At 35.6% G+C, this 24,309-nt stretch overlaps 5 protein-coding genes and 1 pseudogene across 7 annotated transcripts; 2 read left to right on the forward strand and 4 right to left on the reverse strand.

Moving 5' to 3' along the window:
• Positions 1-607: 607 nt before the first annotated feature.
• LOC108858504 (uncharacterized) lies at positions 608-1,409 on the reverse strand. The gene has a single exon (XM_018632419.2). It carries the CDS (start codon positions 1,311-1,313, stop codon positions 759-761), a length of 555 nt encoding a protein of 184 aa, XP_018487921.1. The 5' UTR covers positions 1,314-1,409; the 3' UTR covers positions 608-758.
• Positions 1,410-1,654: 245 nt separating this feature from the next.
• Positions 1,655-8,441, reverse strand: LOC108862151 (myosin-8). Its single transcript, XM_057010178.1, is given in 23 exon segments — positions 1,655-2,237; positions 2,614-2,814; positions 2,908-3,013; positions 3,242-3,508; positions 3,734-3,829; positions 3,911-4,088; positions 4,178-4,238; positions 4,318-4,427; positions 4,515-4,759; positions 4,949-5,009; positions 5,128-5,254; positions 5,341-5,378; positions 5,470-5,571; positions 5,654-5,711; positions 6,000-6,101; positions 6,174-6,320; positions 6,408-6,544; positions 6,634-6,783; positions 6,871-7,030; positions 7,121-7,179; positions 7,362-7,521; positions 7,616-7,761; positions 7,922-8,441. Coding segments are annotated over 19 exon segments (2,067 nt in total). The 5' UTR covers positions 7,934-8,441; the 3' UTR covers positions 1,655-2,237; positions 2,614-2,814; positions 2,908-3,013; positions 3,242-3,508; positions 3,734-3,815.
• Positions 8,442-8,546: 105 nt separating this feature from the next.
• On the reverse strand, positions 8,547-10,527 carry LOC108862152 (nucleolar GTP-binding protein 1-like; annotated as a pseudogene).
• On the forward strand, positions 10,523-12,004 carry LOC108858505 (MATH domain and coiled-coil domain-containing protein At2g42465-like). Its single transcript, XM_018632422.2, has 3 exons — positions 10,523-10,728; positions 11,065-11,444; positions 11,552-12,004. Exons 2-3 carry the CDS (start codon positions 11,154-11,156, stop codon positions 12,002-12,004), a joined length of 744 nt encoding a protein of 247 aa, XP_018487924.1. The 5' UTR covers positions 10,523-10,728; positions 11,065-11,153.
• A 3,697-nt stretch (positions 12,005-15,701) lies between these two features.
• On the forward strand, positions 15,702-17,583 carry LOC108862153 (uncharacterized). Of its 3 annotated transcripts, XM_057011414.1 has the most exons (6): positions 15,702-15,980; positions 16,070-16,268; positions 16,343-16,411; positions 16,498-16,630; positions 16,756-17,212; positions 17,276-17,583. In XM_057011414.1, the coding sequence occupies exons 1-6, from the start codon at positions 15,794-15,796 to the stop codon at positions 17,287-17,289; spliced, it is 1,059 nt and encodes a 352-aa protein (XP_056867394.1). In that variant the 5' UTR covers positions 15,702-15,793; the 3' UTR covers positions 17,290-17,583. The 3 variants fall into 3 exon arrangements, with proteins under 3 accessions (XP_056867394.1, XP_018491699.1, XP_056867395.1); XM_018636197.2 differs by having other exon boundaries at positions 16,756-17,583; XM_057011415.1 differs by having other exon boundaries at positions 15,868-15,980; positions 16,044-16,268; positions 16,756-17,583.
• A 728-nt stretch (positions 17,584-18,311) lies between these two features.
• LOC108862150 (receptor-like protein 54) lies at positions 18,312-20,657 on the reverse strand. The gene has a single exon (XM_018636194.2). The coding sequence runs from the start codon at positions 20,655-20,657 to the stop codon at positions 18,312-18,314; it is 2,346 nt and encodes a 781-aa protein (XP_018491696.1).
• Between the last annotated feature and the right edge of the window lie 3,652 nt (positions 20,658-24,309).

The following is a 24,309-nucleotide window of genomic DNA, read 5'->3' on the forward strand; positions in this document are numbered from 1 at the left end:
CTTTAAAAAAGGCAATGATTTAATTGATGCAAATTACGTATATGTAACAGTTAGATATTTAAGGATCTTATGGCCTATAATAAAGGCATTTAATCACGTACATATCCACTAAAGAAGTAAATTAAATTAAGATGGTTTAATAATGTAAAAAAATGGTTTATTTCAGTAGCATATAATGGTAATTATTGTGGAAAATTTAGGGTTAAGTACCAAATGTACTTCAGTTTTAATAGTTTAGATTTAATTTTTGTTTTTCTTACAATACATATAAAAAGAGAACTGGTAAGAACAATACGTCGCCATAATAGACAAAGATACATATACAAAAGTGTTGCGGGAGAGATTGAACTCAGCCAAGAGTTAAAGGGACTTTGTTAATATACAAAATGGTGTAAATATAATATATGAAACTTGAATAATAAGATTTACCTAGATAGATGTCAATGAGATCATTCGATATAAAATAAAAAATATTATTAAAAAATCAAAACAAATATTATTAGAAAATCAAGTTGTTACCATATTTTTCGTGTCTTGTGCATCTTTTTAAAAGAAAAAAAAATCAGCTCATACATTTGTAACGTTTGTGTTAATAAAGCACTAGGGCAAATCATATATATATATATAAAGCATTGATAGAGAAAACTCAACCATCAAAAGGTTTTATTTATGTTCCTAGAAAGCGAACAATCGATAGAAAAAAAGACTCAACCATTAAAAGGGAACGAACAAATATAATAGAAAAAAAAAGCGAACAATTAAAGGAACCTAAAAAGCCTTTTAGTAAAAGTAGTCAACAAAGGATCAGATTGATCTTCTTCTTCTATGACGCAATCGACAGAAGCCAGATATTGTTCTTTGCAACAACCTCCTTCTCCTTTGGTGAAGAACTCATGAATCCCCAAAAAGACTTCGACTTCTCCTCCAGGAAAGGTGGAGTCAAGTTCCTTCACAAATTCCTTCTCAATTTGTTCGTAAATAATCTCCTTCTTATACTTTTCATAGTAATCAGAGTGGGCATCCATACAGTCAAACATGCCGGACAGCTGCTTAAACCCATCAGGGCATTCTGCAAGTGCCACAAATGATTCTTTGCAAGCACCTCCTTTCATGTAGTCAGAAAACTTACCTTCTTCGTCGTTTAAAATGGCTGCTTTGAAAGCCTCACTGGCGACTTTTGTAGCCAATTCCTGCACCTTGGGAAGATGGTGCGCACAGTCTAACAGCTTCCTCGCGGATACCGTGAAGCCGTCAACATGTGGAGTGGACGGCGGGACTTGGTCGCTTGAAGAATGAGACTCAGAATTCACCATATTCTCTTTAAAGGTGGCTGGGTTTTTAGATAGAATAAAGTGACATTATATAAAGACTGGGGGATCTTAGGTTGCTTGCCATGCAAGGCGAAAAAATATATGAAATATTCCCAATAAGAAGATACCTAGACAAAAGTGACATTTTATAGATACAGGGGATCCGTGCTTTCTTGTGAAGCAAGGCGGGAGAAAAAATGAAATATTTCCAAGAAGGAGATACCTATATTTTGATTAATTAATAAGATTACTACGTTAACAAGATTGTCATTACAGTTTTTCTTCTACCGATTATATTACTAGATTCAAACGTTACATAAACACCAAGTTACAAAAAAGGCATCATCAGCTCATGGACGTTTGGTTTTTGAAGAAATGTGAAACCTTTTGTTACAAAATTTAGGATATTGAAAGAAAAAGAAAACAAATGTTTGTCGAATCTCATCACTTCTCTTAGATGTTGTTACTCGTTGAGCTATTTTAACTGTGTGAACAAAAATGACAAAAGACCTCTATCTTCTTCTGCTCTTCTTTGTTTGAAACAATTTTCCAAAGGCGCGCTTTACACAGTTAAAGATTCTTCACCCGTCCAAATCCAAAGATTCCTCACCGTCCAAATCCAATCCAATAGCAGATTGCAATATGCGTCTAGGTTCGTTTCCATCTTCTGAGGTTATCCACTTAGAAGATAACTCATGTCTGTATAGCTCCACGATACAATCATGTTTCAGTGCTCCTAAAATCCTCACAAGGCACTGGAGGTTCCATACAATCACAAAGGAACTTCATGAGCAAGGCCCTGTTTCTACATATGGCAAACTGTAGTTTCCCTAGAGGAACCACTAGGGAGTTCCCCTTGGACTTGATAGAACGCAAGGATTGTTCTTCTTCATCGCAAAGCTCTTCCATATCTTTAACAGTGAGTCCCTGCATCACATATATGTCATGAGTACGTATACTTTATTAAAAAAGGCATCACAACAATCTGAAAAAAAAGAAGCAGAGAACTCTCATTGTTCACCAAAAGATGACAATCTGCTACTCAATCAGAGACACTTGGTCTATAACGAGAGAGATCTACACACTCGACATCTCAAAACCAAATCATCCAGCTATCTCAACATCTAAAATTCTAATGGGCTTAGACTATCACAGTAACTTATCTAGTCTCAAGCTTTTTTTTCTCTCCCCACAACTCAGCTAGTTCCAAATACTGAAAATGACCACGAAAGTAAAGACCTAACTGAAAAAGCTTAATCACAACAAATATGGATAGACAATCTAGCATAAGCTTTGTAAATACCTTGAGAACCATGTAAGGTTCACTGAGCTTCACGCAGTCTGACCTCTGATCTGACCTTGCTTTTGATCGAAATGGAACTCTTCCTCCTTTTTCCGCCACACAAACACCTCAGTGAGGTTGGAATCCCCAAATGGATTTGAATCATTGGAGTAGCCAGACACTGACTGAGTCTTCAGTTTCTTTGCTGCACGTAATGAATGCCTAGAGAGAATTAACCAAATAGCATAAAAATTAGCAACCCCAACTCCAACACATATAAGGGTTTTTTTTTTAAGAAAAAGCACAAAAGAATACCTTCTTCTGAGCCTTTTGTAGCCATATATATACTCCTTGATTTCTTCCTCAGAGGGTAAATCCTTGTGGAGTTGTCGAATCTCATTGCTCGTAATATAACACCTACCTGATCAACCAAAATGTCAATGTTGCATTTCTAAAGTAGCTAGCTTATTAGTTTATTAATTTAACAAATGGCATAATAATTCTAAACAAAAGAAGAAGCCACATTTTCTTTTCTTTTTTTCTTTCCATACATAAAAGAGAGTCCAAGATACCACTAGTCCTCAAAGATACCCAAATTGTTTTATATATACCACTAATACCACAGGATCATCCATACGCACGCACATACCTTTGCTTTGTAGGCGTTTTAGAACCGGTCCCAAATACTCTACTACTTACTTTCGCTGACTCAAAAAACGCAGCTGGGACTCAATGTCCAGCTGTAGTTCTCTAGAAGCTCCGAGAGGGTCTTCCCATCAAGAAGTTTTCTCACGTCAGCTTCAACACCAGCGTGTAGTCCCCTCTCTTGAGCTAGAAACTCTGCAGGAGGCTCCTTCCCTCTAACTCTAGCTCGATCCAAGGCATCCCGCTCCCACTCGCATACCACAATAAGCGCCTGGAAAATTTCAAAGGTATTAAGCAAACAGGTAACTCGCATGCATGTTTACATTTAACAGCATGAAACAAACAAAGAATGCTATAGTGCTAATCAGCTATCAAAAGGGGACAACACGAGGGTACATTAAAAGATATCAAAATTCCATACACGCACAATCACTTCATACACATGAATCACCTCCTTGAGTGCAAGAAGAAAGAAAAGACTCGTTGAAGAAAATACCTCCCAATACTGTACGCGTGTTGGAGATGCCCGATCTGAATCCAGATACATTTTGATATCATCGCGAAGCTCTTCCATATCTTTAACAGTGAGTCCCTGCATCATATATGTCATGAGTACGTATACTTTATTAAAAAGGCATCACAACAATCTGAAAAAAAAAGCAGAGACAAGTACCTCTGCAAACAGCCTGGATCTGAGTAGCAGAACTACGTAGCTGCATAAAAGCTTTTTTGGCAAGATATGATCGTACTTTTCTCTGGATAATACTAGCTGATCTTCCCAGGATTTCAGTTCTTTTAGTATCCAAATCTGCCATTTGTCCGGCCCTAAGGAAAACCTTTGTCTTACCAATCTACAAAAGTAAACACTTCAAATCTCAGGTAACACATCACAGAAGCAGCCTAAGACTGAAGATGATATTTTGATGATCAAAAACATTACTTGATATCCTTCAATTCCTGCCTTATCAAGAAGTTTCTTGCAACCAGCTGGTTCATCAGAACTAATATAAAAAGAAGTCAGTAAGATAATTCATTAACTTCGCATGAAGACATATCCGGAGAGAGGAAGAGACATCTTACTTCTTGTCCAACACTTGTGGAGAAATGATACTAAATCTATTCAAGAACTCGCCAAAGTGCTTCCTAGTAGGATAGCCAGCACAACTAATCCGAATAGCTTCCATGACTCCCTGAGGTCACAAAAAAGAAAAAATCATCATTCTTATTGAACTAAAACTTGTAACGAGAAGCTTTTGATTATTTGATGTCATACGCACCCCACAACGTAATTGCTGGAGAACATTTTTGTTCTCAAAGATTCCAGGCTTCAATAGATTATTAGGCTTTATACATCGGATATAATGTGGCTCCGTTGTATTGAGAATCTCAAGCAATGATACCAGTTGTTGCTGCAAATAAGCAATGGGGTTTAGTACATGTTAAGCTGACACAGTGGAGACAAAAGGAAATAAAAAAGCCCGTTATATGAAGCATATACGGTATCTTTCGTAGACAACAGTTTCTGGGCTTACTATAAAAAAGCCCGTTATATGAAGTGGTATCATTGGGTTATATAAAATAGTAGTATCACTGGCCCGCTATTTTCAACTTTCTTTGTGGTTCGTTTCGTACTGGTAAACTTCGTTTAATCAGGAAAATAATAATTAAGCTATAAAAAAATTATTAAACTGCACAAAAATTTAAAATTTACGGAATGGCAGAATAACATAATCCTTGTTCTTGTCTAGGAATAGTTCTGTCTGGTAAGTGACCTGGAACAAACAATAACCTCATGGTTTGTTAAACTAGATATTTACAGATCATTTACTTGACTTTCAACAATCATTGTGAACCAATGAACAACGCAGCGGATAAGCAAAAGAGACTCACATCACCAGCATAGTGACAAATTGTGAAGTCACTGCGAGCCAGTTTCGGCTTGGTAAAGCGTTTGTGGTTTTTGTATGTCTGGTATAGCTTCTGAGCAAATGTCTCGTGTGTTGATCTAGGAAACATGCTGCAAACCAAAAGCATCACTTCAGCTACATTTATTTTTTTTATAAAAGAAGGGAGTAAACATCTAAGATTGGGTTTCAAACTCACCAAGCTTCATCTAGAAGAGCTATAATACCTCCAGGTTTCTGAAGGTTTAAATAAACAAACAAACACCACCAGTTAGAAACTAATGAAATGACACAACTAAGAAAGGTAGCTTGAAGGATCACAGTAAACCTTTTCTATTAGGTCCAAGATATCTTGATTGTCCACAAACTCAATATAGCTCCAGTCGATCGCTTCCTTCTTATACTCCTCTTGCTCCATTTTAAACACATGCTGCATAGTGGCAGTGTTACGCGCAAGTTAGAACTGTGGCAGAGGTACAAGGTCTAAATTGAAAGAGCTGTCAGATCAAAACCTGATTAAAGTGCTGTTGAAGTTTCTCATTAGTCAAATTGATGCAAAATTGCTCAAAACTGCAAAAAAAAAATGCTAGAAACAGTAAGCATTGGGCCAATGAACAATGACAGTGAAACACTAGTAACCACACAAGCTCAAACAACAATAGGAAACATAATATATTTTCTACCGTCCACGTTAGAAACAGCACTGCCTTGGTGAGATATGATATTGAGCAAGACAAATACAAAAAAAAACACTATGTAAATTCCGTATGTTAACTCAAACTATTAATGGTAGACTTGTTATATTGTATAGAACCTATCTATTTCAAACTGAAAACAACAGGCATACCGGTAAAGCACCTGTTTGTCTTGAAACTCTCGAATCCATAAATATCAAGAACACCGATCAAGTACTTCGATTCAGGATCTTGACCAATTGAACTGTTAATCTTCTCAACGAGCCTGCATAGACACAGAAAAACAATTAGTACAAAGCAAGTTATGTTGGTCAAATAAGAAGAGAGAGAAACTCACCAGTCAAACAGTCTTGAGTACATGACTTTAGCCAAAGCATCTCTGCTAAGAGTAGCAGCTTCTGGATCGAGATCTTTTGTGATGGTTTCATCACGGGTTGCCATGATACGTTTGCATAGAGAATCCTCAAGTGACTTTGCATCACACCTGCAAAGAAAAAAAAAGGGGTTTATATGCACTTCACGCACATGCACAAAGCAAGCCCAATTCAACTAATGAGTCTTAGCCATTTACATGAGAAGCTCAGCGGCAGTTTTCAGATGAAACCAAGACTTTTCATCTTTAGGGACTGATGAATCAATCTCTTTTCCTTTACCAAATTCAATATTCCCCAGATGCAGAATAGAAGCTACAACGCGGAAAATTGCATCCTGAAGACATTACCAGAAAAGGATTAAGACGTTAGTGACTAAAGACAATCTTGCAAGTTTAAGCTAAATTTAAATGATGAGTTAGTTACCTGCTCTTCAGAATTGATCCCAACGACATCCATAGCCTTTCTTGTCGCATGATATTCCTCAGCGTCGTTTATACTCTCCAATGCAAGACACTTGGATTGATTGAGATAGTGATATGTCTTCGGCTCACCAAGCTTGAACTTCTTAACATCCTGACAGTAGATTAAAGAAATAAGGTGTACATTAGTAATATGTCATGATGAACAGGCAGTTTACTTCAGTGATGAAATGAAACTTACTTCTTCAGGTGCAGCACAAAGCATGTAGAAACAGTGGTAGTTTCTTTCAGGATCAGACAGCTGGCAAACACGCGATCTTTCCAGCAAATAAGTTCTTATAGCAGCTCCAGATATCCTCCCTGATTGGTCAAACTGAATCTCCACGAACTTACCAAATCGACTATAAGATAACACAAATAAAGATTTTAAAACCTTTCACACAAAAAAAGGAACACTTAAAACATAAATGAGTATAAGGAAACCTCATTACCTGGAATTGTTGTTTTTAACAGTCTTTGCATTTCCAAATGCCTCTAAAACAGGATTCGACTGCATGAAACATAAATACAATAAGCAATAAGAAACAAGATCAAAGCATAAAACAGAAAAGACTAATACAATGAATACAAAGAAACTGAACATGTTTCAATCTAGCCTACTAGAACCAGTTTTCTGAAGTTTTGGTGTAATTATCCACTCCAGTTTCTAAACATCTATAAGTATCTTTTCACCTCCAAAACTTTCTGCTCAACACTCCTTCCCTCAGAAGCACCAGCTCTCCCTCCCATGTAAGCAAGATATTGCATAAGCGACTTTGTGCTTTCAGTTTTACCAGCCCCACTTTCACCACTAACCAGGATAGATTGGCTTACTCCTTCGTTAACCATCTGTCTGCAATACAACAAACCAAAGCAAACACGCCATTCACATTAAAAATAACAATAAAAAAAAAGCAAAACATTGGGTAAGTGTTAAAATTAATTACCTATAAGCAGCATCTGCAACAGCAAAAGGATGTGGACTCAGCTCACCAAGGGAGGCACCTTTATATTGAGTCATCATATGGCTACTGTACAGATGTGGAAGTCTTCTGAACGGGTTAACAGCAATCAATATGCTTCCTGTGTATGTCTGATAGTAAACAGGATTCAGTCTAACAGAAAAAAAAACAACAAGGAGATGCAATAACTTGTGAATATACTCACATAAATCTCATTGGTTTAAATTTTTCCCTAATTTTTATTTTTGGAAATTTATATATACAAAATCGAGAGAGGATGATGCTTCTTACCTCTTTGTACATGCTGATAACTCGATCCAGAGATGTTTCTTGATTAATTTCTTATCTCCGGGCGCCATAATAACCTTGGATCTCACATCTCTTTTATCTCCTGACCTAGGTCTGATCTAGGGCGCAATTTTTTTCCGGCGAGGAGGATTAGGGCGTCGAGAGAAATTTCCTTAAGGATTAGGGCGTAGAGAGAGAGAGAGAGAGAGAGAGAGAGAGAGAGAGATAGGTATATAGAGAGAGAGCGATATGTAGAGAGAAAGACGACGATTCAATAATAAGAAAAAAAGTTCCATTAACATACTAAGGGACATAATACCCTTTTTTGAAAGTTGTGGGATCACATTCCCGAATCAAAGACAGACAAACAGACAAGACAAAATATATATAATTAAAAAGAACGAACAACCATTTTCTTTTGAAATCCAAAACCCTAAATCCCAAACCCTCCAAACGGGTCTGAGATCAAACACGACCTCTCCAACAACTCATCTTCTTCCTCCTCCTCCTCTTCACCCTCCATCCCCACCCACTCCTCCATCTTCATCTCCTCCTCTTCCTCCTGGGCTTGGGCTTTCTCCTGAGCTTGGGCTTTCTCCTGGGCTTGGGCTTTCTTCTTCATCCCTTCTTCAATCGCCTTCCTCCTCTCCTCCCTTCCCCGCGCTTCTTCTTCCTCCTTCTTCTTCATGGCGTTCTGTATCTCCTGCCCTACAGTAATAACATCATCCTCATCTACGTTCTTCACCCTCTCCCACACTTTCCCTGTAAGTGTAAACACATAAACCCAAAAAAAAAAAAGTTCAAATCTCCAAAAATAGAAAGAAAAGAAGAAAGATCAGAGATCAGTGTGCTTTACCTCTCCACCTCTTGAACCAAGCAGCAGCTGCTCTAGCTGCAGGAATTCCCCTTGTCTTCACAAACTGAATGACTACTCTCCACGCCATCTCTTCTTTTCTCTCTCTCTTCTTTTCTCTCTCTCTCTCTCTCTCTCTCTCTCTCTTTTGCCTTGGATGAAAAATTGTGTGAGTGTGAGTTTGTTTATAATGCAGACAAAAAGGACAAAAAAGACTCACTCTGCTTTTTGGGACTCACCGCCTCTCTCAAAGAAGGATTAAACAGCGATCTTTAATCTTTTTGATTACTACACTAAACAAGACACATTTTCATAAACCGGATAAATGTATCTTTATAGCATCAAACCACCATTTGTACAGTATATCTTAAACCGATGACGCAATGCAATGCAAGTAAACAATGCAATTGCTCATGCAGTTTATTTTTATTTTTTTCTTATCAAGTCATTTGTTGACACTTTATTAGTACCTCTTAAATCTTCTTCTTCTTCTTCTTCTTCTTCTTCTTCTTCTTTTTCTTTCTCACACTGCTCTACTCCATCTTCATGCTCCAGCTCCTCGAGCCTAAACAAAACGTCTGGATCCACAAACAATTCTGAACCTTTATGTTCAACATCAAGCTCTTGAGGACTAATGTATTTGTTCCTCAATACCCTAACTTCCTCCAGAGCTACACAACAACTCAGTCTCCCTCTTTGATCCAACAGCCTCTCGCACGCAACATTCTTCACAGAGATAACACCCTCTTCAGTCCTCAGATCACTAATCTTCAAACCCATTTCTCCTCCCATTCCACCTATCATCTCTTCAATCAGTTCCCAATCTCGTTCACACACTCGCATCAAATACAACCAACAAAGGTCTATCCACAAACATAGCCTTCACGCAGTGCAAAAAAACAACCTGATCCGCAACACCGTAACCACACGAAGAACCAGAAACATCCAGAAAGAACAACACAACCGCATCCCCAAGATGACGCATCGACAACAACATTACAGTCTGGCTTATCCAAAACCCTATCAATCACCTGACACCTCATCAAACCATCGTAACCAGCACAACAACAACCCACATCGAAAGCCGCAGACGACTCTGTCCTAAAACCAACGACTCCGTCAACAAAACGAGCCTTGTCCGCATGAGGATACCCCGAAACCAAGAGCGTCGGAGATTCTGGATCAACCGAAGGAAGCTTCACCATGTGCTGCCTCACCTGCTCTAAATAAGCCAACGCAGGAGTGATCTCGTTCACGACGCTAAACATCCCCGCGACGGCGCTCGCTCTCAAGGCCTTACACTCCTTGGCCGATCCAACGAACTCGACAAGGTTAGCATAATCGTGAGCCACGTTTGCGATGAGGCGTCTCGCGGTGTGGACTTGACCTAGGGAGAAGCTGTAACGTTTTTCATCGAGGACGAGGCGGAGGAGGTCGGCGTAGAGAGGGTGGATGTCGTTAGGGGGAGGGAAGTCGCGGAGGATGGTGGAGAGTTTGTTGGAGAAGGTGAGGTGTGTGTTGGTGACGTGGCGGGTGTGGAGTTTGCGGAGACGGGTGAGTTTGAGACGTGAGGAGGAGGGAACGCGGGAATGGGTGGTGGGCGGGAGATGATGATCGAAGAACTCGTTGCCGATGGGGACAACGTTTATATGTTTGAGGTCTGATTGCATTGTTGTTTACTTAATTATTTATTTGGTTAAGATTCTTAAACTATTTACATTATTCTCATCAAATAGAAAGAAAGAAAAAAAGGAGAAAGAAAGAAGGTAAAACGGGTCAATCAATCTTTCGTTTGGATGATGAAATCTAGTGAAACCCTCCGATCCTGTCAAGCTTTGCCTCACGTCTCCAGGTATGATGGAATCACAGGGTGTGAGTTTTGACCAGACCGAAGCCAAGTCCATATGGGCAAGAGATGCGCCTACAGCTTTTCAAGAAGAAAAAAGAAAGACATTGGGTTAGCATATTGTTTTGAAGCCCAAATAAGACGTTAACCCCACGTTAGGTTAAATATGTAGATGCATATATAATATTAGGGGCAAGCCTAATATATTTTGTTTCTGTTTTCATCCTTAAATTTTACATTAAATATAACCATGCTCTAAACTTGTGTTGGTTTTTTTATAGTTTTTGAGTTATAAACTTGTGTTGGTTTTTATTTCCATATTTTTGCTTCTCAAGTAAGCCGGATTGAGGAGCCTCTTGTTTCTGTTTTCATCCTTAAATTTTACATTAAATAAACACCAAGAATGGTTGACATATATAGTACCAATACTCTTTCTTCTTTTGGCAGGCTAATCCAGTGAGAGATATCTTTGGACATCACCCAGACTTTGCATTAGATGTCATACCAAAGAACCAAGCAGTGAGAACATCATATACATGAATCTCCTCCTCGACCTTGTGGAAACGCTGAGAAAGTCTCCACAGAGCTTGTCCGTGACTGAACTAAGGAATGCTCAAAGCGAATTGACTGAGCTGACAGAAGCATGCTTTAAGCTCGACTGGTTGAATTCAAAGATTGAGAAGCTTTCCTTGGAGAGGAAGAAAGTACTCTCTGATGGGCCTTGGGTCAAACAACTCGAGGAACACGTCAAGATAATGGAACTGAATTTGTCAGATCTCAAAGTTGAACTGGACAAGGAGAAGATCAGATCTATCATTTCTTCTCAAGTAAGCTGAAGGGGGAGCCGTTGATTTCCTTTTCTTCTTTAAATTTCCATTAAGAAACAACACAAGCATGATTAGCATAGTAACAATGTTCTTTCTTCTTTTGGCAGGCTAGTCCAGTGGGAGATATCTCACTACCTCACCCAGACTTTGCAGTAGATGTCATACCAAAGAACCAAGGGGTGAAAACATCATACATGAATCTCCTCCTCGGCCTCCTTGGGACGCTGGAAAAGTCTCCACAGAGCTTCTCTGTCACTGAACTGAACAATGCTCAAAGCGAGTTGACTGAGCTGAAGGAAGCAGGCTTCAGTCTTGAGTGGTTGAATGCAAGGCTTGAGGAAGTTTCCTTGGAGAGGAAGAAAACAATGTCTGGTGGGTCTCGGGTCCAACAACTCGAGGGAAGGATCAAAAATATGGAACTGACTTTGTCGGATCTGAAAGTTGAACTGGATACGGAGAGGATCAAATCTGCTGCTAAAGTTTCTTCGTTTGGTTTTGTAAATTCTTTTATAAAGAGGTTCTTTCTCTCGTGTTTCTCTTTCTCTAAATACAAAAACTAATATTGTACTGTATGTTTTATTGCAATTTTCACTTGAAAAGAAAATAAAATACGAGTGAAATATATATTGTTAGGACTGGGCAAAAAACCCGCATCCTAAAGATCCGATCCGAAAAATTAGTATCAAATCTAAACCATAATTGGTTAAATATCCGAATGTATTCAAAATTTTGGTATTTATAGAACCAGAACCGAAACCGACCCGAACCAATGTATTTCGGGTATCTGAATATATATAAAATAGATTTATATACTTTAATATATTAACTATTTTCAGATTTATATAAAAAAAATCAAAACATATACAAATGTCTAAAATAGTTAAACAACTCAAAACACTAAAATATTTGAATCGTGTGCTGTATCCAAATATTCAGGCCAAACCAATTTATATATATGTTAAGTTTTACCTATTTTGGCACACATTATTCTCATCAAATAGAAAGAAAGAAAAAAAGGAGAAAGAAAGAAGGTAAAACGGGTCAACATCATCATCATCCACATGTTAATAATATCCAAGTGTAAGAAACGACCTTGATTAAACATACAATAATAGCACACATACCGCACTACGTTGCTGATTCAAACCACCATTACATGGAACGAACTCGAAGATAAACCATTCGTCGTCTCCTCCGTAAAAGTAATCAAAAGATACTTATATCATCATTCCGATCCTGTAAATCCCTAAGAAGAGTTGTGAGAATAAAGCATGGAGTAAAATCTTTACAGGTCAAAAACATGAGATGAAGATACGAGGCCAGTCAGAAGGTGGAGCAAAAGATGGTCTCCAACCACCAGAATCAGCACTCTCCCATAGCTCTTCCACCACTTTTATCTACTCAAAAATACCAAAATGCTTAAGATCAACACAAGAAGGGGAAATGATATCTTCAGCTACAAAATCACAACTCAAAATCCATACTAAAGAGTGACGTAACAACCTTAGATGAACGCGTAGGCTCGGGACGTTAGCTGAGAAGAGAAGCGAGCGAGAGAGTACAGATGAGTAGAAATATGACTCCGATAGATAGCTTCGCCACCATCACTCACAAATCAACATCGATGTTATCGCTCTATTGACACCATAAATTGCATCTCAGGAACCCAAAAGAGGTTCAATCTGTCACCTTCGCAATCAGGAAGAAGACAATATCTTCTTCTTCTTCTTCTACAGTGATTTGAGAATTTGAAAAATGTCTACGTTGGAGTCTGTTCTGTCTTTAGTTCTCACGAGACTCCGAGATGTAGTTTTCGGATTACCGAACTCGGTTATCTTGATCAAACCGTCCAGTTTATTATTTTCGAACCAGCTTCAATTATTATTGATCCATTATTTGTTTTAAAAATCGTCTAGAATTTACTAAATACTAATTAGTAATTCTCTACTAGTATTTTCCAACATTGCTATTGGTTTCTTGTTTTTTCAACTAGGTGTTTTGCCCGCACCTGCGGACTTAATAGTTTAAAAAAAATTATAAACAAATCTACTATAAATTAAAAACCTTATTGAAAAATTATTCTCATGCTTTTGAAATATTTAATAATTAACTAAATATTATTTTTTATATTCAATATTTTTTTTATTTTAATAAAATATCCATATATACATACATTATATTTATTTTTAAAACATATGATGTAAAATATTTTAAATAATATAATATATAATTTTTTAGATAATGATGAATACCAAACTAATGAATTTTTTTATTTATGGGTAAATATATATTAAAAATATAACCTAATTATTTATTAAGAATAATAACAAATTTAACATTTTAAATTTAAACGTGAGAGCAAACAAATTATTTTGTAAATAATAGTATAAATAATTTTGAATTTTCCACTAATTTTTCGGAAATTATCACAATGATTTTAAACATATAATAATAAATTATTATATGTATTTATTATTATATATAGTAATAAATTATTATTGTATCAATGCTTTTGATATTTGTATTATTATAAGTGATTTTAAACATATAATAATAGTATACATAAGTAATTTTATCTAAGTTTATAATTATTTATGGGTAATTATAAACATATATGTAATACTTTAATATTACTAAATTATATGTATAAGTTTAGCTATGATATTATCTTTAGCATATTTTAATTATTTTTAAGATAATGACAAATTATCGGTTAAATCACTAAAATTATTTATTAATTAATATTAATAATTAAGCAAAAAATATGAGTAAATGTATAATTATGAATAGCATCACAAATAAGCAAATTCACTTCTCAAATAATAGTTTAGATAGATAGATTGTTTAATATATTAATTTTTAATTTTTAAAATAGAAATAATTATTTTAAGATAACAACACAATATATAAGAATGATCTTATTTTTAAACATAATTAATATTATTAATATAAATTTGTTTTAACTATATAATAAATTCAGATATAATAGTAAAGATATAAATAAATTGTTATATATCTTATTTTTTAACTTTTATAACAAAAATAATAATTTCAAGATAACAACACAATATATAAGTTATCTTATTTTATTAAAAATTAATTTGATTAATATAAATTCGTTTTAGTTTATATAGAAATATCTTAGAAAATATATTTATACAAAATGGTTTAGTTGGTTAATATTTAATTATAAATAGTTTATATGTTATTTTATATCTTTTATAATTGAAAAAATAAATTTAAGATAACAACACAATATATAAGAATTATCATATTTAAAAAATTCTAATATTATTAATAAAAATCGTTTTTAATTATATAATCAACTATATATAAAATTCATTAAAGGTAATATTGACTTTAACCACTTAATTATTATAAATTGTTTTATATCTTATTTTAACTTTTATGATTGAAAAATATTTTAGTATAACAAGAAAATTCATAAGAATTATCTTATTTAAAAAAAAATAATATTAATAAAAATTAATATTGATTTTAACCACTTAATTATTATAAATTGTTTTATACCTAATTTTTAATTTTTATAATTGAAAAATATTTTAAGATAACAACACAATATATGAGAATTATTTTATTTTTTTTAAAATAAACAATATTATTAATAATTTCGTTTTGGTTATAAAATTAATTATATATATAAAATTCATTAAGGGTAGTATGGATATTAACCACTCTAACTTTTAACGTGAGAGCTCCGTTGCGAAAAATCACTGGTAGTATGGATATTAACCACTCTAACTTTTAACGTGAGAGCTCCGTTGCGAAAAATCACTTCGCAAATAATAGTATAGATAGATTTAAATATATTTGACAAAAAACGGGGAAGTGGAAAAATATGTATAACTCTTGTGAATGGACACCATTGTTTGTAACTTTTATTTGATAAAACCCTAATATCTGAGCGACCAAGATACCAAAAGAAATTAACAAAATTATTTCTTCAGTTCACATCCAAAAATATAAATCAATCTACAAGGCCGAACCGGGAGCTCGATGTTAGTTGAACCAAGCAGTATCTTTCGGACAGCTGCTTCAAAATATCGGTTATCTCGTTAACCGGTGAGTCAAACTTGAGTTCTCTCACGGATTATTTTGTTTAATTTCTAAATAACTCATAAACCTCAAATAACCTCTAAATAACCCCATAAACTTATAAATACTATCTAGATAGCCCCCACAAATCATTATAACATTGGGGACTAAAAAGCGTAAATTTTGGAAACATAACATCTCCGATGTTTTAATGTTCCCATAAACCCTAAACGCCTCCATAACGGCTCTCATAAACCTTGACAGAGGACAACCTCGAATCTTTTGACAAAACAATGGATAGTTCGGTCTGTGGGGAGTGCAAGGTGAAAGCATGGAAGTACAAATGTCCAGGATGTTCAATCCGTTCGTGTGGTCTTCCTTGCGTGAAAGCTCACAAGCATCGAACAGGTTGTAACGGCAAGAGGAAGCTCACAGACTTCGTTACCCTCTCACAGTTCGATGATAATCTCCTTCTCTCTGGTAATAATTCACATTAAAAAAGTTTTATGCTTTTTGATCTCCTGTAATTAAACAGAGTGTTAGCTTTCTGTTTTCTTCTATGATAAAAGACTACAGAATGCTGGAGGAGACGAAGAGAGTAGCAGAGTCTGCTCAGAGAAGGAGAAATCAAATATGTAAAAATCCTTACTTTAAGGAAACTCAGCGTAGCAAACTTCGAGCTGCTGCTGCTAGGGGAAGAACTAATCTACTGTTTCTTTCCAGTGGGATGTTGAACCGGGAAATGAATCAGAGTCGTTACGATAACCGGTAAATCACATTACTAGCTTGCTTGATGTCTCTCTGAATGTAATGATTATGACTAATCTGTTGATGGTTTCCAGGAGTAAGTGCATCTCTTGGACAATTGAGTGGCGGTTCCACTCTACAGATGTGGTTCTTGTTGACCATGGGTTAGTTAATCAATCTTCTCTTTGACTGACAGTTTCATGTTTGTTTGTTTTGCTCTGTTTGACGATGTTGAAACAATTTATCACAGAGTTGGTGAAGATACAAGTCTTTGTTCTGTGATTGAGAATCATCTTAAGCCAGGCCCTTGGATTCATAAGCTCAAGCCTTTTTGTGATGTGGATCTTGTTTCTCTCAAGCTTTTTATTCGCCAATACCCTAAGGTACTCTCACTACTATCATTCTCGTCTTTGCTAGGTTTTTGAGTATGGTTATTACAACAGATTACATTACATTATTTTGCTTGTCTACTCTACCCTATATTTACTTCTCTTCCCTTGTGTTGCAGGGTGCAAGGGCTCCTTTCAAGGAGCTGGACATCAAGGCTCCTTTGAGGCAACAGCTTGCTAAAGTAGCTATCGTAGAGTATCCTGTGATCCATGTATATCTACCTTCACATCTCTACGACTTTGAAGTTATCAGAGACTTCGACCACTTAAACACCACACCAGATCCTAATGGTTCCTCCTTGTACTATGGCCACAGAGATACAAAAGGTACCATAATAACCTCACAAGAAGAGAAAATAGAAGAAGACTACAAGATTAACTCCGTTGAGCCAGAGGTTCTTGATCTTATCAAACAAGTCTCAGAGGACAGCAAGGTTGAGGGAGGGGTTACCAAAAATTCACATCCTCAGGTTGATCCAGCAGAGCAAGGGGATGCTGCTGCTGATAACATGGAGCTTGAGTTTGAGCAGGGGTTAATAGACACGTACTCTGATCTTTTCGCGGAGATGGACCCAGGTGATTATTTCAACTTTGAATGTGAGTTTGCCAAGGGATTTTGATTCAAAATGATGACTGCAGTCTCCAATATCTAGCTCTACTGATTTGAACACCAATGGACTAGAAGAAGAGGGAAATCAAAGAATCTGATGGATCATCATAACAGAAGACATTACTAGCTCCCAGTGAAACATTTTTGATCAGCAAAAGGATTATTTATATTCATGCTTAAGCTCCTTTGTTATCAAGCAAAGGTTTTATTGAACTAGGTAGTCCAATCCATCCGATTGCAGAATCAAGTAGTCGCAACGTTGTTGTTTGTGCTTTGAATGTATGTGTCGTGTGTATCTTTGATTGTTACCTACTCCCAAAGTTTTTGTTCAGCCTTATTTTATTTTACTAAGAAAAATATATTTGTAGTGTTTCAGACCGTTTTGAGTCAAAGTACTACAGTCATAAAGGCCAAAACACCCAAAGATAATTCGACCAGGAGAGTAACAAAAGCTTATATAACAATAAACGAGCAATGAGCAAGAGAGAATACAAAACCAGGTGCTCTAATCAAATTTGTGGATAAAACAGTAAGTCTTCAACTGCTTTCTGTTCAAGGGAAGGGACATGTGTATCTCGATGAGGGCCTACGCACTTGGTTTGGGACAAGAATGCAAGACTCAACTCTACCATGAAGCAAGCGCATATTCTTTCATTATTTACTGATTTGTTGATTCTCTACACAAATAAACAATAGATGCACTAGATGTAACATAGGTTTTTGATTGAATGATATCTACATTCATTCAAGACAAAAAAAAAAGAGAATACAAAACCAGACAAGACCAATATATATGTTCTGCATTTAAATGAAAAATTCCGTACTAATGCTAGATGTACCTATCAAGTGCGCAAGCAAATAAAATAAGAGAACAGAGTAGACCCCTCTCTGTTTTCATGTTTGTGTAAGGAAAATCGAGTACCAGTTTTATTTAATTAAAGATAAATGATCAACACATGAGTTTTATTTGGACAAGACTTGGGTTCACCCCCTATATATCTATATGAAACGGTTACAAAAGCCCTTACAACTTATTTCAACAAAACCAAAGCCATATACTTCACTTCAAAGACGAAACAACTTGTAGAACAACACCGGTTTGTACGAATAAATGACTTGTCCAACCGCCAGTCCAAACAAGACTCCAGGGCCATATCCCATTGCCGCAGCTTTCCAGTTCAACACTTGTTCTTGCTTTGAAGGTTCTGACTCTTGCGCCTCTGGTGCCTTGTCCCTGAAGCAACTATGGTCAAGAGGACGACCACAAAGATTGAGATTCCCTTCAAAAGATGATTTGGGCTGTCCTCCAAACTGTGTGCCCTGTGGTATTTGGCCCGTGAGGTTGTTATGTGAAACGTCAATGTACTCCAAGAACGAGAGGGTTGCTAGCTCCTGCGGGATCTTTCCAGTGAGTTGGTTCCGAGATAGGTCCAGTGACTCGAGCCTTGTGAGATTAGCCCAAGAGGATGGAATATGACCTGTGAAGTCATTGTTGGATAGGTTGAGCACAACAAGCGACTTTAAAAGGCCTATTGATTCTGGAATATGTCCTCCAAGTTTGTTTTCAGATAAATCAATGATTGTGTAGGCCTCAAGGATCTTTTCCAGCTCCATGTTTATTCCTTTGTTTCTCAAATACATGGAAGGGTGATACGTAGATGAGTAATCAACCCCCACGTACAATAGCTTTCTTTCCATTGGGGGAATACTTATCAAGGGTGTACTCCAATTGACAAAGTAATCATGTGGTAGGCTTCCGGTGAATTGGTTTCGCGATATATCGACTATCCGCAGTTGCATGAATGATACAGGTTGTTGTGGGGAATTTATAGGACCATGGAACATGTTTGATCGTAGGACAATGACTTGTAGGCGTGGTAGATCCTTCATCCAAAACGGAAAAGTGTCAGCGATTCTATTGCTCTCCACGTTTAGATACTCTAGATTTGTGCAATTTGTGAGAGATCTTGGAAGCTTCCCAGTTATCTGATTATGGCTAACGTCAAGTGTTATTAGTGAGCCACTGTTGTTGAATAAGTCAGGAAGTCTCCCAGTGAGATTGTTGTGTCGGAGATCCAGATATTTTATTGATGAATTACTCAAGCATCGGGGAATCGAACCGCTGAAGTTGTTGTGAGATAGATCAAGGATCTCTAGGTAGCTTTCGTCGCACAATGAAAGAGGTATGTCTCCTGTGAAACTATTATTTGATACAAGCATGAAAACATGTGAAATAATAGGAAGAGATCCTCGAAAAGCGTTTGACCTCAGATCTAGCACGTTAAGCGATGAGTTGAGAAGCATTACTGGCGAGCCTTCAAAGCTATCGAGGGAGTTGTCAGACAGCAACAATGCATACAAAGAAGGCTTACTCCATAACCACTTAGGCACTTCTCCTTTGAGTCTATTGTTTTCCATGTACAAAATTTGCAGCTTCTGTTGGTTTTTAATAAATATGGGAAACTCGTTAATCCCACAGTTATCCAAGAGAAGCACCTTCAAATTTGAATAGCTGATGTTAAGCCTTGATATAGCATTTCCGGAAAGATCCAGTTCCTCTAAAGACTTGAAGCCCGAGGAGACGAAGTTGATTGGGTCGGTTGTGTTTTGATAAGATATGTATAGTTTCTTGAGGTTGGTTAATTTAGAGAGAGGCTCTAGGATTCGACCACTGAGATGGTTATAGTTGAGGTATAAAGTTTCAAGATTAGATGATGATGAAGAAGAGCAATTCAGAGTTTCAACAGAGTCCGTGAAATGGTTTTCTCCTAAATTAAGATATGATAGGAAAGGCATGGTGGTGAGTAGAGAACAAGGAACGCATCCAGAAAATAGATTATTGGAAAGATATAAATAAGATAGCCTTGATAGATTGAGTAGAGGTGAAAAACTGCCAACAAACTCGTTATTTGAAAGGTCCAATTCGGTTAGACGGTTTAGGCTACTGAATGACGATGGAATTTCACCGGATAAGCCCATATAAGAAAGATGCAAGACTTCTAAGTCTGTGAGTTTGCCAAGTTCGGGGAGGAATGAGAACGAGTCAAAGGAGTTGGAAGAGAGATCAAGGTACCTGAGTTGGTGGAGTCTGAAAAGGCTACTATTAGCACTGAGAGTGCCACTGAGACATGCAGCACGTAGGTCTAGTTTCGTCACTGCACCAGTCTCGTAATCAAAGAAAACCCCATCGAAGGACTCAACGTCCTTGCTGGTCCAAGAATTTGTCTTTTGTTTTGAGTCTCTGAAGTCGCATTTGAGGATTGGAAACTCGTTCTTAAAAGCCAGAAGGAACTCGATTTGTTCCGAACGGGGAAATGGAAGAGAGAAAAAACTGTTGACAAAGAAGCTGGAGACAAAGAGACAACAGAAGAAAGAACAGTTGGAAGAAACATGGGAACACGGTTTCACCATTTGGAAAATAAAAAGAATTGAAAGAAAACAAAGATATTGAAGAAGATGCTTCGTATGTATGATTTGGTACAACTTCCAATAATATATAAGGATAGATCAATGACCAATTATTTGAATGTAGAAGTCAAGTCAGTGGTCATCATATAATAAGTATAAATGTTAATTTCTAGCAGCCGAGTACTAATCAAAAGCAGAGACTTTTGCATCGCTGAGTCATCCGATTCCAACTTTGATCTATCGGTTTTAACTTTTAAGTTTCAAAGTAGATAACTTTGGACGTGCATTGCTTGACAGAAGTATATAACATTAGACAAAATCTAATATACCTAATAGCAGACCTTTGATTTACTATGCAAGTGTTATTAGAGCTATCTGTAATTTGTGAAACAAAAAGTACACTATAAAGTCTTAAACATATTCTCTATGAATTCAGCTACTATAAAAATACTGTCTGGATCCTGACTCTCCGAATATCCATTTTTTGGAGCAGATACCGGATCAGACTGCGAATCCGGATTTTAGGTCTGAGTATCTGGATCCGGATCCGGGCCTATTATATATTTAAAATATAATTATATTTAAATATGTATATCATATATAGTTTAATATAAAATAACTAAAATTTAATTTTATTAAATTCAATAATTTTTCAATTTTACTTTTTAAATGTAATTTTAAATAGATTAAATAAATGGTTAATTAGTTCATTTTTAATTTATTTTTTAATTAAAAAAAAAGTTCAGATCCGGATATCCGCGAATATTCGGATTTTAATCTGGATATCCAAACCCCCGATATCGGAAGACACGAATCCGGATTCGGTTATTCTAATATATTGCAGATACCCGGTCCGTCTCTCCCATATCAGATAGACCTTGTGGGAATGTGTAATTGGCTAATTATTTTTCAACAATGAAAAAGTTTTATTACTGTTTTCTTTTTCTTTTTTCTTTTTCTTTTTTCTTTTTCTTTTCGTTTTCTTTTTCTTTTTCTTTTTCTTTTTCTTTTTCTTTTTCTTTTTCTTTTCTTTGTTTCAAACAATTTTTTTTAAAAAAGCACGATGACATTTTTTTCTTGAAGATCCATATATTCTACTGATAAATTAAGAGTTATTTTCACTCTAGGACAGTTTCTAAGTTTTTATTACATTTAGAGACAGTTTCAGCTACTAAAACAGTTTATCTCAACTAAAATGAAACTAGATTTAAGAATTTCTAACTAGTAGGACCCATTGTTTTTTCTTTTCTTATCTTCTTCTTCTTTCATCGTTTTTTCTTATTTTTCTTTTAATCCAAAAAATAATTCTAAATTTTTTGTTATTTCTCAATCTTTCCGGAAAAGAGAAAAACATAAAGATCTCAAAAGCAAAATACTCAGATTAATTATCGTCAAAGTCCAAAATTTGTCATAATTTTTTGGATGTTCGTTGTTCCACCGCATATATACTTCTGTTTCAATCAAGCTTTACCATGAATCTCAGTCATCGCCAACCTACGACGTCATGGCCCCAGATCTCGTCGTCGCGCCTCTGTCAAAAAAGCTCGAGAGCATCAATGGCTATTTTTAGGTTTTTTGCTGGTTTGGTCCTTTATGGTTCACATAATTGTGTTTTGACCCCAAAATTTTTAATTTTACAGATGTCTACTCAAATTAACTCTTTAAATTCTTGATTTTTCATTTCAGCCATTCTTTATAATTACATAATGATCTTTTATCTTTTGCTTGCTTTCATATTTGTCCCATACTGTCAGAATAAATAATTATATTTTGTGTTTTGTTTATGTACGTCATTTATGTACACAGATACATAATGTCAATGTACATGTGTACATGTGAAAGAGAGAATTTTGTATTTGTAAGTGTAAGGATGAGGGAGTGTGGTTTACGTGAATGGAAACCTTTTTGGAGTGAAGCTTAGTGTGTACACGTGTGCAATTGTGGTCATGTACAAATGTGTATAATCGTGGTTATGTACACGTGTACAATCGTGGTTATGTACAATATTATATATAATTTATGTACACATATGTTCGAAACATGCTTATAGCACATCAAAATTGTGGTTTTATATACTAAAGTTTACAAAATGCAGACAAGAAATGAAAGTATAACGCTTGAAGCCATTTGATATGTACATTATACCACATATACACATATTTTTTGGAAAAAGAGAAATCGGTTCGTAAAAACATAAAAACATGTATGTACCTGTTGTTATATACAACATTTTCAGTTTGTCTTGATCTATTTATTATGTATTTTGGTATTGTTTTAGTAAGTAACCACCAATCCACCTATATGTGTACAACTTTAATATATATATATTAGTTCATTTTTGATTTACACGTGTACATGGTACAAAGTGTACACAAAAATAAAATGACAATGCGTCTTAAACGTCTAATTTGTTCAAGTTTCTACATGTATAGACGTCACAAAGTATACACACATGTCATTTGTTATCTTGCTCAAAAACAAAAACTGATATTACATGTGAGTATCTATGCATCGGTATACACGTGGACAATATTATATAATTAAGTGAATCATTGTACATGATAGTAAAATTTGTGTGTACACATGGACATCATATAATTGTACACATTTTAAAAATTGCAAAATTATCCAATTAGATGGTTTGATATTTTGGTAAGGTGTACATAATTTCAACGTACATGTGTACATGTGAAAGAGAGAATTTTGTATTTGTAAGTGTAAGGATGAGGGAGTGTGGTTAACGTGAATGGAAACCTTCTTGGAGTGAAGCTTAGTTTAGATTTTGATGCCATATGCGTTGATATGATATTTCTTACTTTCTCTATATAACATGTGTGTACACGTGTGCAATTGTGGTCATGTACACATGTGTACAATCGTGGTTATGTACATGTGTACAATCGTGGTTATGTACAATATTATATATAATTTATGTACACATATGTTCGAAACATGCTTATTGCACATCAAAATTGTGGTTTTATATACTAAAGTTTTACAAAATGCATACAAGAAATGAAACTATAATGTTTGAAGTCATTTGATATGTACACTATACCACATATACACATATTTTTGGAAAAAGAGAAATTGGTTCGTAAAAACATAAAATCATGTATGCACCTGTTGTCATGTACCATTTTCAGTTTGTCTTGATCTATTTATTATGTATTTTGGTATTGTTTTAGTAAGGAACCACCAATCCACCTATATGTGTACAACTTTATATATATATATATATATATATTAGTTCATTTTTTATTTACACGTGTACGTGGTACAAAGTGTACACAAAAATAACATGTGAATGCGTCTTAAACTTCTAATTTGTTCAAGTTTCTACACGTATAGACGTCACAAAGTATACACATATGTCATTTGTTATCTTTCTCAAAAACAAAAATTGGTCTTACATGTGAGTATTTATGCATCGGTATACACGTGGACAATATTATATAATTAAGTGAATCATTGTACATGATAATAAATTTTGTGTGTACACATGGACATCATGTAATTGTACACATTTTAAAACTTGCAAATTATCCAATTAGATAGTTTGATATTGTGGTAAAGTGTACACATATTTCTGCTATCTCACTTCTAAGTCGAAGTACACGTCTTGAAACTTGTAGATCCAAATGAGTAATATTAT

The sequence above is a fragment of the Raphanus sativus genome, chromosome 5 (assembly GCF_000801105.2).
Source record: "Raphanus sativus cultivar WK10039 chromosome 5, ASM80110v3, whole genome shotgun sequence".
Classification (NCBI taxonomy): Eukaryota; Viridiplantae; Streptophyta; class Magnoliopsida; order Brassicales; family Brassicaceae; genus Raphanus; species Raphanus sativus.